This window comes from Lacerta agilis, chromosome 2 (genome assembly GCF_009819535.1).
Source record: "Lacerta agilis isolate rLacAgi1 chromosome 2, rLacAgi1.pri, whole genome shotgun sequence".
Lineage (NCBI taxonomy): Eukaryota > Metazoa > Chordata > Lepidosauria > Squamata > Lacertidae > Lacerta > Lacerta agilis.
The window spans coordinates 31,276,083-31,290,196 of record NC_046313.1 but is presented as its reverse complement, the minus strand read 5'-3'; the positions used below and the strand labels follow the sequence as shown (position 1 = coordinate 31,290,196).

General features: G+C 42.9%; 1 protein-coding gene across 5 annotated transcripts in view; it reads left to right on the top strand.

Annotated features, from left to right (window-relative positions):
• The first annotated feature begins 486 nt into the window (after positions 1-486).
• GGA3 (golgi associated, gamma adaptin ear containing, ARF binding protein 3) overlaps positions 487-14,114 on the top strand; it is a 28,373-nt gene continuing 14,745 nt past the window's right edge. The window contains exons 1-6 of one of the 5 annotated variants that reach the window (XM_033139284.1): positions 487-746; positions 8,589-8,673; positions 9,167-9,242; positions 10,022-10,120; positions 11,688-11,811; positions 12,577-12,680. In XM_033139284.1, coding sequence (XP_032995175.1) covers positions 707-746; positions 8,589-8,673; positions 9,167-9,242; positions 10,022-10,120; positions 11,688-11,811; positions 12,577-12,680 — 528 coding nt within the window. In that variant the 5' untranslated portion in view covers positions 487-706. Of the gene's footprint in view, positions 747-857; positions 953-7,723; positions 7,821-8,588; positions 8,674-9,166; positions 9,243-10,021; positions 10,121-11,687; positions 11,812-12,576; positions 12,681-14,114 lie in introns of those variants that run through there. The other 4 variants (XM_033139286.1, XM_033139283.1, XM_033139287.1 and 1 more) reach the window with 4 other exon arrangements.

Genomic DNA, 14,114 nt, shown 5'->3' with positions numbered 1-14,114 from the left:
ACAGGCAGGAAGCCACGCTGTTGTTATTTTCTTAACGTTGCGCAAGCTTTATTCGGTTCTTCTTCAGGCGGCGCAAACAGGCTGCCCCTGGCCCGCGCTAGGAAACGGGAGAAGCGCAAAGGCTCAGAAACTGATCTCGCCTATACAGGAGTAGTTTACTGTGCAAAACAAATGCCGACCCCGCTAAGTTCAGCGTATCGCTAGTCTAAAGAAACGAAGACGGTGCAGGCAGTGTGACAGGTGTGAGAAACAGGAATTTTGTGCTCCAGTGCCATTGATGAGCTGTCATTAAAAGGTTGCATCTTGTTGCAGAATATTGCGGCTCTGCAGAGCAATGGAAATTCTTTATACTGCATCTTAAATAAAAAGAGTTCTGACATGGAGATTTTTTGGGGGGGGAGGGGGAATATTTCCACATATTTTTAAAAGCTCTTTTGAGGCAGTGACCCGAAAAGTTGGAAAGGGGAGGAAACAACAACAAGGGTCATGATGACTGAACAACAGCAATGATTTATTAAGTTGATGGGTGTTTTTAAATCGACCCGCTCTCCTGCTCAGTAAAATAACAACGAGAGCCTGAGCATTAGCCCTTGCATGAGGAGGTGGAGGCGCTGATCCTCTCCTTTCCTTCCCCCGCAGGGGCCGGGCCCGTGCGGGCTGTGGCGTCGCCTGAGCGCGGGGCGGAGTCTCCAGGCCGGCCGGCAACATGGCGGAGGCGGAAGGGGAAAGCCTGGAGTCCTGGCTGAGTGAGTAACCCGCGTCCTCTCCCCTTCCGCCGAGCAAGGGGGGTGGGTGGGGGGGACGGCGGTGGCATGGCCCTCCCCTCCTCACCCCGGGGCTGGGAAAGCAGGAAACAGCCCCACCCGGAGCCCCGGGGTGTGGGGAATGGTGGGGTGTGAGGGATGCTTGCGTCTCCGTAGAGGCAATGACACCCCAAAGGGAAGGTCTGGAGTTAGAAGGGGAGAAGGAAAAGGGGGGACGGTAGTGGAGCAGAGATGTAGGGTTTTTGGGGGGAAGGGGAACACCTGAGGCAGAGGATGTAGGGCTAAAGCCAGAAGGGCCAGGCGCAAAGGGCGTCTTCTGTGCCCCCTAACTATAGGAGAGAGGAAATGGGAAGGTGCAGCTTTTCTTGACATATTGGTCCGGCCAACATTTCGTTTTCTACACAGTTATTAGAGGTCAAAGAAGCCCCTGCTGATCATGGCTGTGTTGGTCCGACCTACCTGTGGCTGTCACCTGCCTCAGTCCAACCTTGTGCCTCTTACCTTTTTGCTCATCCAGTCTGTCCTGGCCATAGCTGTCAACGTTTTCCTTTTTTTGCAGGAAATTCCCTTATTATAGCAGTGGGGAACAGCAGGGAGGGTTGACAGCTCAGGTCCTGGCTATAGCTTTGTGCCCAGTGCTTCAATTTCCCGCTGCCTGGTTTATGCCAGGAGCGGAAAACCTGTGAGCCTCCAGATGTTGTTGGGCACCCAGTTGGGGCCCATAGATTGGCAATATCTGAGTGGCCGTAGGTTCCCCTGCCCCTCTTTTGTGCCCATAGAATAGCTTATGAGGAGAGGTTCTCTTGACTTCATAATATTGGGCATTTAATGAACCTTCCGTTTGATTCAGGGAGTGGAAATCCATATGTTGCTCTCTGCTTTCCTTACTCTACCAGGTTCCATTTAAGGTGACTACTTCTCTGTTGTCTGTGTCTGTCTGTGCATCGCTTTATACAGTGTACATGTTGTTGATGTTATTAGACAGCTTTGCGGTCTTTTGAGAAGACCATACAGATTCCTCATGCCTGTTCAACCTTGCCTCTGCCTTTGCAAGGCTTCTTTATAAAGTTGGTACTCCATTTTTAGGAAATCATAACCCAAGCAGTATACTGCTAGCTATGAACCTGGTAGGGCCTAGTTCAAATTTTACCTCAGCCATGAACTTAGCTAGGTTTCTTTAGGCAAGCCATTATCTCTCAGACTTAGCACTGTGTCTATAATATGGGAATAACAGCACTTGACTACCTTAAAGGGCTGTTGCAAGAATGACTCAGTTGTTTGTGACACTCAATGAAAATTGGAAATGCGCTATATTCATTAGCAATGTTCCCTCCCTCATCATTTGTGGGAGCCCAGTCTATGGCTGTATCAATTCTATCTAATACTTCTTCTCCACCCTGATGTTAAAATATTTCATAACTGGTAATTAGCTATACAGTAATAGCCATTTCCTGTGTGTAAATGGGACACTTAATGTATTCCTTTTGTAGCATCCAGGGTGTGTTGTAATGTGCTCTGGTTACAAGCTTTGTCAGCTAGGTGTATTTTTTTCATTTATTACCTTTATAGCCCACCTTCCTTTCAAGAAGCTCAGAGCTGCATACGTGATTCTCCTCTTTTTTTTTCTTACAGCAACCTGTGAGGTAGGTCAGGCTGAGAGATAATGACTGACCAAAGGATACTCAGTGAATTTCAGCAGCCCCTGCACCACACTAGCTTTGACTGCCTCATGTACCTGAAGACTATGCTATATATTTCTGTTTGTAAAGGTCCTTTACTGTATTGGGCTATCTTCCACTTCCTAAAATAGTTATTGCAGTACATTGCTGTTATTGTCAATTTTCATGGTTTCTGAACGTGGCCAGGTTATTCCCTCCCATTTAGGGGTTTTTAAAAGGGGGGAATTGCCATTTACTGAAAGAAATGTAGCCACTCCCTTTGTACCTATTCTTTCCATCCACTCAGCTGATGTTTCTCCTTGCAGCTGTGCCTGTCTCTGCCTGAACTCTTCCATCTTACTCACTTCCTGGTCATTTCCTCCTTTCAAAATCTGCAGCTCCTAAGCTCCCCCAGGGGAAAAAATGCACCAAAGAAAGTTATCTCTCCCCCCCCCCCAGCTTCTTTGTGCATGGAGTTGGGTGCTAGGTTTTGTGTTTTGACTCCTGCAAATAAAAAAGCTCCATCTCCAATATGGATCCAGAAAAAAAAATGCAATTGAATGAGCAGTGCACTCAAACCAAGACATCTGAGCAGAAACCCAGAGCTGCAATTGCAGTGGACACAGACAGCCTGAAGTCTAGCCCTGTTAACCAGTGATTCATTTCTTTTTTTCTTTTTTCTTTTTTTTTAAAGAAAGGTTGTGAAATGTTGTGTGCATTCTTCTAAGTAACTGGTTCCTTAGCTATAAAGACCAGTTCTCTTCCCTTCTCTCATTTTTCTGCTTGTTCCCATTTCCATTTTCTCTCTCTAAGTAAACTGTATTCTGACATATTCTTCAGTCTGTACCAAAACTACAGCATTCCTCAATTAATGTTTTATGTTACATCATGGAATATATTATAAAGAGGGTGGAAGGAAACAAATGTTTCTCAAGTTAAAAGACATAAGAACATTCCTGCAGGATCAGTCCTGCACAAGGACTTCTGCTAATGCACAGTGGCCCTTTCATACTTTGCTTCAGGGTTGGATGTTACAGGTGACCTCTTCAATGCACCTTTGTTAAAGTGATGTTGCTGTGCTGGACAGGGCATAAAACAGGGATGGGGAACATGGTTCCTTCCAGAAGTTATAGAATCATGGACTTGGAAGGGAACACTAGGGTCATCTAGTCCAACCCCCTGCAATGCAGGGATCTTTTGTCATTGGACTCTACTTCCCATCGGCCCCAACTTGCATGGCCAAAGGTCAGGGATGATGGAAGTTGGAGTCAAATAACATATGGAGGGCCACACATCCCCCCCCCCCAAATCACAGGAGGTGCATGGCTGAAGTGCAGTGCCATTTGCTGGATCATTATCTGGTAAATGAGAACCCAAGTCTCGAGTTTCAAAGAACCCCTCTTCAGAAGAATTATTTGCAGGTCAAAAGTGGATACAGTGGTACCTTGGTTTAAGAACAGCTTAGTTTATGAACAACTTGGATTAAGAACGCTGCAAACCCAGAGGTAAGTGTTTTCGTTTGTGAACTTTGCCTTGGAAGCAGAACATGTCCCGCTTCCTGTTGAGTGTGTTCCATTTGTAAATTGAGTCCCCTGCTGCTATGGGAAAGCATGCCTTGGTTTAAGAACGCTTTGGTTTAAGAACGGACTTCCATAACGGATTAAGTTTGTGAACCAAGGTACCACTGTATTCTGTTTTTACCAACAGAAGTGGGACAATTTAAGATAAAAAAAATTGAACTGTATTGCCTTTTACCTTTAAGCTTACTAATTTCACTGGGTGACCTCAGTCTCGCTGTTTCTCAGCCTAATCTCCCTCACAGGGTTGTTGTGAAGATAAAATAGAAAATGGGGAGCACTGAAACATGTTTGCCACCCTGAGCTCTTTGGAGGGACGGATAAAAATGAGATATATTGTAAATATAATCATTGAATCACAGGGGTCGTTCTATGGAAGAGCCTGGGAAATCACCAATATCTTATGTTCAGTAACCCTGTTTGAACTACTACTTATAGACTGGGGGTGGAAAGCCATTTGTTCAGCATAATGGGGACCACACTGTGAGTTAGAGGTCTGTCAGTGCTTTGCCTGATTTTATTTATATGGTATAGCATGAATAGAATCATAGAGTTGGAAGAGACCACAAAGGCCATCCAGTCCAACCCCCTGCCAAGCAGGAAACACCATCAAAGCATTCTTGACAGATGGCTGTCAAGCCTCTGCTTAAAGGCCTCCAAAGAAGGAGACTCCACCACACTCCTTGGCAGCAAATTCCACTGTCTTAATATGTTAAGATAATACCGGGCTGTGCCCTAGTGAGCAGGTAGCTCTTCCTTTTTGAAATTTATTGTGAAAGACCTAGTGTATTCCTAATTGTTAGGGTGGTGTTATAGATATTATTGAGGCTGAGTACTTTATTTGTACCTTAAATTCTTTCCTGCTACTGAATACATTTGTGGCACATTCAGTATTTACTGAATCACTTTCCTGCTACGAAAACAATTCTGCCCAATTTAATAAAATGATGTTTATGTATGTATTAAGGATATGCACTTACACATCTCCTCTTCTTTTTATTAACCCCATGGACAGTTAGTCACTGAATATATCCCATATGTATGAAGGAAATGTTTAAGTGAAAGGACAGAGCAGAATTCCCGATTCCAGGCTGCTGAAAGTTTAGCTGGAAGGTCATTTGAAACTAAGAAATATAAATATACTCTGGGAACAGTTCTGCGGAGACTCTTTGAAGATGTAGGTCCTGAACAAAGACAGGAAATAATTACAAAAAGGTTGGGAAACGGTTCATGTTTTCCCCAGTCACAGCAGAGAGGATTCATCCTCGCCATGGATTTTTACTTTACTTTATTTTATTTATTTTGCCTTCAAATGAGACTTCAAAATGTCAACACAGTGAGAAAGCCATGTTAGCAACCTGATAGTTTGGTCCTGATGTTGTGGTTGGACCCAGCAACAAATTATCCCCTCTTATTTGGGAGGTAACATAATAGGATGGTCTTTGCCTGAGCTCCCATTCCTGCCTTTAGCCAAAAAGCAATGGTTGAACATGGAATACAGTACCCAGTTGGTCCACACAACCATCTTCTTTTGCTTTTGTATTCTCTGCTGTTCCTGTAGCTGAGCCATCTCCACCGTGCTAGGTATTGTTTCTAAATGTGGCATGCAAACTGTGAGACAGGTTCCCCCAGAACTCTGAGTGGGGGGGGGACACACACATAAAGAGCATGTGGGTGTAATGCAACAAATCTACAGAGGATAGAAATATATGAGGCTGCTTACTAGCAAAAATTCCCGGTTTCCTGAAGTTTCAGTGTTTGAATGAATAGCCACCCTTGGTTTATAGGGAATATACAATGTTTCGGTTTAGGGGTGTGGAAATAAGTTTTATGAGCAGTGCTATGTTGATCTGCTAGAAGATGTGATCCAGGTGTTTTGACACCAAATGTCCTAGGGTTGCACTGTGGCATAATTATTTATTTGTTAATTACGAAGTACCACCTTCTAGGTTGCTGGTACTCTAGCCCTAGAATGGAACAGGCCAAGGTTTGGTCTCTTGAGATGAAGCCTGCTGTACTTATTATTTTGACTGTGGCAGTGTAAAACTTTGTCCATTTGGGGACTATTATAGTAAGGAAGTGAGGTCATAATCTGGCCCTCTCGTTTCTCAAATGTTAAAACATTATAGTCCTACAATATTTGTACCTGTAGGCATCTAACAGCCATGAGGCCCAATTGTTTTTGGACATAGGTGATTTTCATATACACACGGAACCCCTGGAATTGAACCCCTGCATAAGATATAATTGTACTATACAGTACAGAGAATTTCCCGCAGAGATCTTGCTTTTTTGTGTGTACATGTGGGAGAGAAAGCCTAGGGTTTGTGGTCTGATCCCTCAAGCTGCTACTTGTGTTCATAAGACTGACTATTTATGAATCCTTTACACAGATTAGAGCCTTGATTGTGAAGGGTTCCCAAATGTGCCCTGTTGCTTTGTAAATGTAAAAGATGTTGGTGGACCATGGGGATCCCAATAAAAGAAAACAGAGCCCGCCCCTCTGCGCTTGCATTTGCAGGCCTAGTGAAGATGTCCCAAACAATTTGGTTCATTGTACTCCTTGTTCTTTGTTCTTACTAGTTAATCATCTTTGGCTTGTGTATGCTGCCTTTGTGCAGACACATATTGCGCTGCCCTAGAATGAACAGTATTTCTTTCTCTCACATTTTGCCCTGGTCAGTTTTGCTATAGAAATTAGGTTAAACCGGGTGTCTCTGTGGAAGGTAGCACAGTGCAAAGTCTCTGAGCTGAATTATCTGGAGCAGATGAAACATGAAATGCAAATCTGTCGTGATACCTTGCATGTTCTGCAGTCTGCTGCTTTCAAAGCTGGGGGAAGGGGGGGGATCTGAGAAGCAGGGCTTAGTGTGATAAATGGTGGGTCTTGCTTCCAATGAGAAATGTGAAAGCCTTTGATGAGTACACTATTTACTACAACGGTACCTGCTACAAAGCAAGGGTGCAAACCAGTGGAGGCTGATCCATCAGGGAGAATGGGGCACTACCCCACCAATATCAATGTGCCCTTGGCCAACTCCCACCTGCCTGCCTTCTTATTTACAGAAGTGGCCATTGCTGTCAGCTTCCTCCTCCTTAGTCTCAGTGTTGCCCTTGTAGAACTTAGCAGGGTGGAGAAAGGGGGGGGGGCAAAACCAGAATTAGTTGGCTCTGTCATTGGCTTTTGTGGGGAAAGGGGGGTTGACAAGGCACTTGAAAGGAGCGGAGAGTCAATATATGGGAAGGAAGGAAGTTGCCAGAAAGAGGGGAATAAACTTAAGAGATGGCAAATGTGCAGTGCATTACAATTCCTAAACAGGCAGAAAACCCACTGGGAAGAATTCAACAGTGTTTCAGCTTGCTGGATGGAAAAATTACTCCTCTACTTCCCGCACACTGGTTTTTTGGGGGTGGGGGGAGGGGTTCTACCCACACTCACCCCCAGCTCAAGTTCAGGGAGTTTGGCTGTGAGGAGAGGAGAAGGAGAAAGTCCTGCTGCGTGAACAAAAGTTGTTGTGCAGGGCTTCTGCTGACAGGACTCATTTCCAGGTGATTTCGGGGGGGGGGGAGTTGGGGACCCGCTATTCTGGGGCGCATTCTCAATTCAGGCAAGGCAACAGTGCCCCATGCAACTGAATGTGCGCCTTTAGAACATGCTCTCCAAACCTCAGCAACACGAACAGCTGCCATAGCAGATATACTGGTGTTTCTTGGCAGATGAGCTAATGTGGAAAGGGTTCTTTTGAAGACAGAAAATGTGAGCACCACTGTGAACATTCAGGTCCCAGGTGTTGAATATGTCCCACACTGAAATGTCAGAGGTATTTTCATAGGTAAGAGCTCTGCAAAACACTTTAAAGGGCATTCAGGAGTTAACCTGCTTCAAGCAGAAAAAGACATTCAGAAGCTAGCATTGTTTTAATTCTCTTCTCTCAGGTGTCAGGTGAAATGGTTTATTTCTTGTGGAAATGACTTTCCATAGGCAATGGAAGGTGTGGATGTGCTCTGTTTGGAACTGCCATGTACCCTTTCTAGTATGAAGTGCAATGCTCTTGAAATTCCATTGGAATCAGTGGGAGAAAAGTATCTCACTTTGCCTAGATTGCACCCTTGATAAAGTATACAGTTACAGACTACGCCTTTGATCCCTGGAATGTTACAATTTGTGTCAGGTGCTTTTAGGTTTTTAATGACTTCCTTGCTCAGTCCGTGTGGGCTTTTCAGCGGAGTAAAATTGAATGCGGATTTGCCAGTTCGTTATGTGATAAATTGGCAGAGCGTGGAGCGAAATGGCAAATAGGGGGAACGATGCATGGCTGTTTACTTCTCTTTCTAGAACTCGGCTTTGTAATACGTTCTTCACACTATTTTTCTGCCGGTTTCGTAACTTGTACTCGAATTCTGACTGATCCGACGTGTGCTGAAGTCAAGGAGTGTGCAGTTTCTCAGCAGGAGTGGTTTTAATTTCTCAGAGTGAATGAGAAGAAGGTGGCAGAGTGTATTAATTCTCTAGCGCTACCCTGTCCTGAAGGAACAAGACGCCTTTTGTGTGCATCTTGGATTAACAAGCTTGTGTTTCTATTCACCAGATAAAGCCACCAATCCTCTGAATAGGCAAGAAGACTGGGAATACATCATCGGCTTCTGCGATCAGATCAACAAAGAACTTGAAGGGTGTGTGTCCAAAATTCAAACCACATTGCAAGGTTTTGTAGAAGTAATTTTAAATAAACTTGGGTGCTTTGATGCTTAATTTAATATGTTAATTTAATGTGAAAGTGACAGGCAGCTGAGACTTTATGTAGACAGTTTTGTTTCACAGGAGGGCCCCTCCTACAATATGGAAGTTTTAAAGGTGGGTTTTTTTCCCAGGGTATGCTTGCAGATAAAATGTTGAAAAATGTGACTGCAGTTTATATATTTAAGCTGCAAAAGTGAAGCCTATGTCATTTGAATCACATAGTTTTTCACCCGTTTACCCCTGCCTCTGTTTCCTACCCCTGCCATCGTCATTTCCTTTGTGTCAATTTTTAGATTGTAATCTTCTTGAGGTATGAACCATTCTGTCCTCTCCTTTGTAAAGCATCATCTACACAGACAGCACAACTAACTAACTAAATAAGCAAACAAACAAACAAACAACAAACAAACAAACAAATGATTTCAGTCCACAGATAGCCGTGAGATTGCTGGCTCATAAAATCCAGTCACCACAGGAATGGGAAGCAGTCCAGGCCTTGACTGTAAGTGTTCTTTAATTTTGTTTTTAAAATTCTGTTCACTGTCTGTGTATTCAGACAGCATGATTTGCACCAGTGTCTGTTGGGGTCTGCACAGGTAGTTTCCTATGCAGACATGACATCCAGTTGTAAGGGCCAACTGGCACAATGACAATTCTAATTATCTTCCCTGTACAGTCGTACCTCAGAAGTCAACACCTTGTGAGTTGAACGTTTTGGCTCCCGAACGCTGCAAACCCAGAAGTGAGTGTTCCAGTTTGCGAATGTTCTTTTGGAACCCAAACGTCCGACACAGGTCCTGCAGCTTCCAATTGGCTGCAGGAGCTTCCTGCAGCCAATTGGAAGCCATGCCTTGGTTTCCGAATGTTTTGGAAGTCGAACAGACTTCTGAAACGGATTTTGTTTGATTTCCGAGGTACGACTGTACAATGTTTCTGTAAAAAGCAGTCAGGTTCTGTTTAAGTGCACAGTCCAATATTTAAGTAACCAGAAGAAAATCACCATGAGACTTGGGTTGGTTTCCAGGGGAAGTCTTACCTTATGCCAAGCCCTGAAGGCATAGGTAATATTTGAAGGTTTCATAGGTAACCTGTGACTAATTTTAGGGATCTCCATTCATATGGGTCCATCCTGAAACTTAGATGTATCTTGTGTGTATATCATCTGAAGAAGTGTGCATGCACACGAAAGCTCATACCAAGAACAAACTCAGTTGGTCTCTAAGGTGCTAGTGGAAAGAATTTTCTATTTTGTGTGTATATGTGCATTTTACTTGATTGCAGGTGCTGGAAGCTTGCATGAAGAACTGTGGGCAAAGATTTCACAACGAAGTAGGGAAGTTTCGTTTTTTAAATGAGTTAATTAAAGTTGTGTCTCCCAAGGTTAGTATGGTTTGCTTTTCCTACACTTGTTTATGCGTCTCACTTGCTTAAATCCATAAAACATGTTGTGCATCAGATTCCAATGGAATCAGCTGGGCTGTCAGTAAATAAATAACATTCGCGCACTTCAGAATGTTCCTCACTCTCTCTAGACCATTTATTTCAATAGCTGGGAGACAATGTCCAACATGTTTAAATAGACATGGGTGTTGTACAGAGAGGAATTAACCCAGAAATAGTTCAAATTAACAAAAAAATGTTGGGTTAGAAATCTGTGCTGTCTGATCTGGGAGTAATTCTAGTTCAACCCTGTGATACTTCTGAACAGACACGAATCATCCGCATTCAGATACTGATAAACACCTAAGTCTGTTTTGGATGGATGTAAATAAAACACCAAAATGTATGCTTTTTCATCTCAAAGCCCTCACATTCCCTGAAGAGATTATTGGAAAGCATTTTTGATGTACTTTTTATTATTACTTTATGGTTTTCAATTCTATACATTTCAATAACTTTACAATCATTTTAACATTTCGAAACTCAACTTCCTTCCCCCTCTTTCTGCGGTTCCTTAAATTTATTTTTAATATTTTCTGCATATCCAGATTCACTGCATTTGCTCATTTATTCTTCTTCTTTAAATATATACTCTTATAAAACGTCAGGTTATTACAATAATCCTGCCAATGTTTTTATCTGCTTACAGTTTATTTGTAAATATTCAATAAACCATTTCCATCCTTTTATTTAAAAAATTGTTATCTTGATTTCTTATTTTTCCAGGATGTTTTGCCATTTCTGCGTATCCCATAAGTTTTTGTAGCCATTCTTCTTTTGCTGGGACTGCATTTTTTGGTGTACTTAACAGTACCTTCAACTTACTGGCGAACAAACCAACAATAATTTCTGACTGAGACTGTGGCTATGTACACACTAACCTGTTCAATAGCACAAATAGTGCAGTTTTTCTGAGTCTGGAATCATTCGTGCTTTTCCTCAACATGACACTTTCAGTCTAGATTGATTCTAAATCCTGCCGTCCACAAGTTTGGATGTGGTTACTTCATACACATTTCAAAAAACCCTCCCTTTTATTAAGTTATTCACGCCATCTCCTCCTTGCCCCTGCCCCAGGTAAGAAGTGGCGATTGCAATCTTGGTGTACGCTCTCCCACATTGTAAATACAACCTCCCTGCCTTGCTGGGACTGCCTACATCCATTTTCATCTGTTTTTAAATGGACACATTGTAGGATATTGCAAAAATCAAGATTTTTTTTTTTTTCAAATCAAGACCCAATTTCTCAAGAAGAGCTTTTCAGGGGCAAAAAAAATATGCAGCAGATCCGAATCATGTGTGGACTACATTGAAAAAACAAGTACTCAGTCTCCATGGACCCTAGAGGAAAATATTATATGTACACAGCCTGTATCTCTCAGAGACACAGAAACTGTTTTTGAAGGATTGTTTGCCCCACAACTCACATACCTAATGGTTCAAAGTAGGTTCTTTTATCTGAGGACAGAGAAACCAACACCTTTCACCTTCTTGGCTATTCTTGCAGTACCTGGGAGACAGAGTGTCAGAGAAGGTCAAAAGCAAAATAATTGAGCTGTTGTACAGCTGGACGGTGGCTCTGCCAGACGAGTCCAAAATCAAAGACGCCTACTACATGTTGAAAAGACAAGGTGGGAAACAATTTCCTTCTTCAGCCTTTCATATACCACTCCTTGAGCTGCTGTTCGACGGCACTTTATAATTTTGTGACCTCAGAGGTAGTAGCTTCTGCACACCTAGACAGCGAACAAGTTTGATCAAGAGTCATGCTGTCTTATCCCGCCCATTGCAGAATCTTAGCTGTGCTGTAGTGCTCAGTGCTGTGATGATTATGGCCCTGGCTGCCTATTTAGTTACCCTTGATTTCCAGTCCATACACCAGCTGCTTATTCCTTTGTTCCTTCTCATGCCTAATGCTTTGTTTGATTTCACATGATAATCAGGAGGCAGTATCGGGCAAGTAAGAGAATCCAGGGCAAGCTCACACGCTCAAGGGCAGAAACATGGGCTTACAAGATCATGAGAGGGAGCAAGTCTTAAAGACATCCCAAAGTAACTTACAGGAGTTCAGCTGCAGACAGAAAAGTCCATCATAGCCTGTCAGCAGGTGAGCTGCATGCTGGCAGTCAGTAGGAATGAGACTTGGAACAGCGTCTGGTTCTTGTCTGCTAATTGTATAAGGCACAGTAGCCTTTTACCAACCTTCTGAGATAGCAGTGCATTAGGAGCACCATTTGCAGGTAGCAGACCCTAGTTCAATGCATTAAGATGGCTTTAATAGGATAGAGCTTGCTGGGGGGCGGGGGTGTTGTGTGCAGGCAATGGTCAGTGAACAAGCAATTCCAGAGAGCTTTCCTGGAAAGAGTGACAATGTTTTTCTTCCTTTCTGCATTCAGGCATTGTTTTGTCTGACCCTGTAATTCCTGCGGAGAGTACCTTAATCCCCTCCCCGCCAGCTCGTCCCAAAAACCCTGTGTTTGATGATGAAGAGAAATCCAAGGTAAAGCTAACTGCAAAAATTAGAACTGTAATTCTTAGAACTTGGCAACAGCTGAGGTATCTTCTAGCGCTTGGCAAAGGATAGCAAATACAAAGATCTAAACCACCACCACCCCTCAATCTAGTTTGCTATAGTTTAAAAAAAATGTCCAAGGTTCAAATGTTTTGAGTACAGTAGTTCTTATTTCTCACAAGAGTTGTAGCATGACAACTTACGTTTTGGAAGTTTTCACAAATGCTTTTGTATCTTACAAAATGTATTTAACTCCTTGTTGTCTCTTGTGTTGAGGGCGGAGGAGGTTCACCTCTTCTGCATGTAGAGTAGCATTTGAGTGAATCTCTCAGGAATACTTGTCTGACTTTAGCCAGCCATGACCCTAAGGGTCCCTTCCAACTCTACAATTCTATGATTAGCTTCATTTAAATTTCTCTTTACTGTTTGCTGAAAGAGAGAGGGCAAGAGCATGTTATGGTCTTTAAGCTATGAAAAAAAATGAAGCAGAAATCAAGTCTGGGAAAGCCCTGCATGACTTCCCTGAAGAAAATGTAAGAGATGTTGTGTATGTATCTGAACAGGAGAGGATGATGAAGTTTGCAAATAGATAGATAGATAGATAGATAGATATAAATGTATTTGTACAGCACTTTCCCTAAGGACTTCAGAGCTTCACTTTCATTTTCCCTATCACCCATACAACACTCCTATAAGTAAACCAGTGTTATTATGCCCATTTGCAGATATGAGAGAGAGAGAGAGAGGAGTTAAACTAATTTAAGGCTGCGAATTTAGTAATCTTTTAACTAGTTTGGACTGGTGGAAGTTTTAGAAAGATGCAATTTAGGATTTAGTAATGTGCATGCTTAATTGGTGGCTGTTTGGTTAATATTCTTTTTTCCATTTATATACTGCTCTTATATTCCATTTATACATTTTAAAACTCAAGTTATTGCTGAGTTTATATGGTTTTATCATTTCTGTGCTTTGCTTTGATTTAAATAAATCTTTCCAATTTATTTTATTTTTGGTTTGACTCTGGTCCCTTTCTGATTACCATTGCCACCTCACTGGAGCGAAACTCTCAGTAGTGACTCACCTAGATCACTCAGTGAGTTTAGGCCTGAACAGGGATTTGAATCCGAGGCTTCCAAGTCACGGCTCATGTTCTTGAACATGATGCAGATTTCATCACTTATGCACATTGAGGGTCTTCTCCAGCGCTGTTGTTTGGCTATTGCAACAGGCTTTCTGCTTGCACAGTGGAACTTTTCTCTCTTCTCCTCTCCCCTTCAGCTCCCCACAGACCCCCAGAGCAGACTTTGAGGATGTGTGGGGAGAGGAAGGGGAAGTCCCATTGCGTGAGTGGAACTCTGCATGCACAGTATTGGATGCAACCCGGAAGGACTATTGCTGTAGACTGCTGCTGTCTCGAGAGAG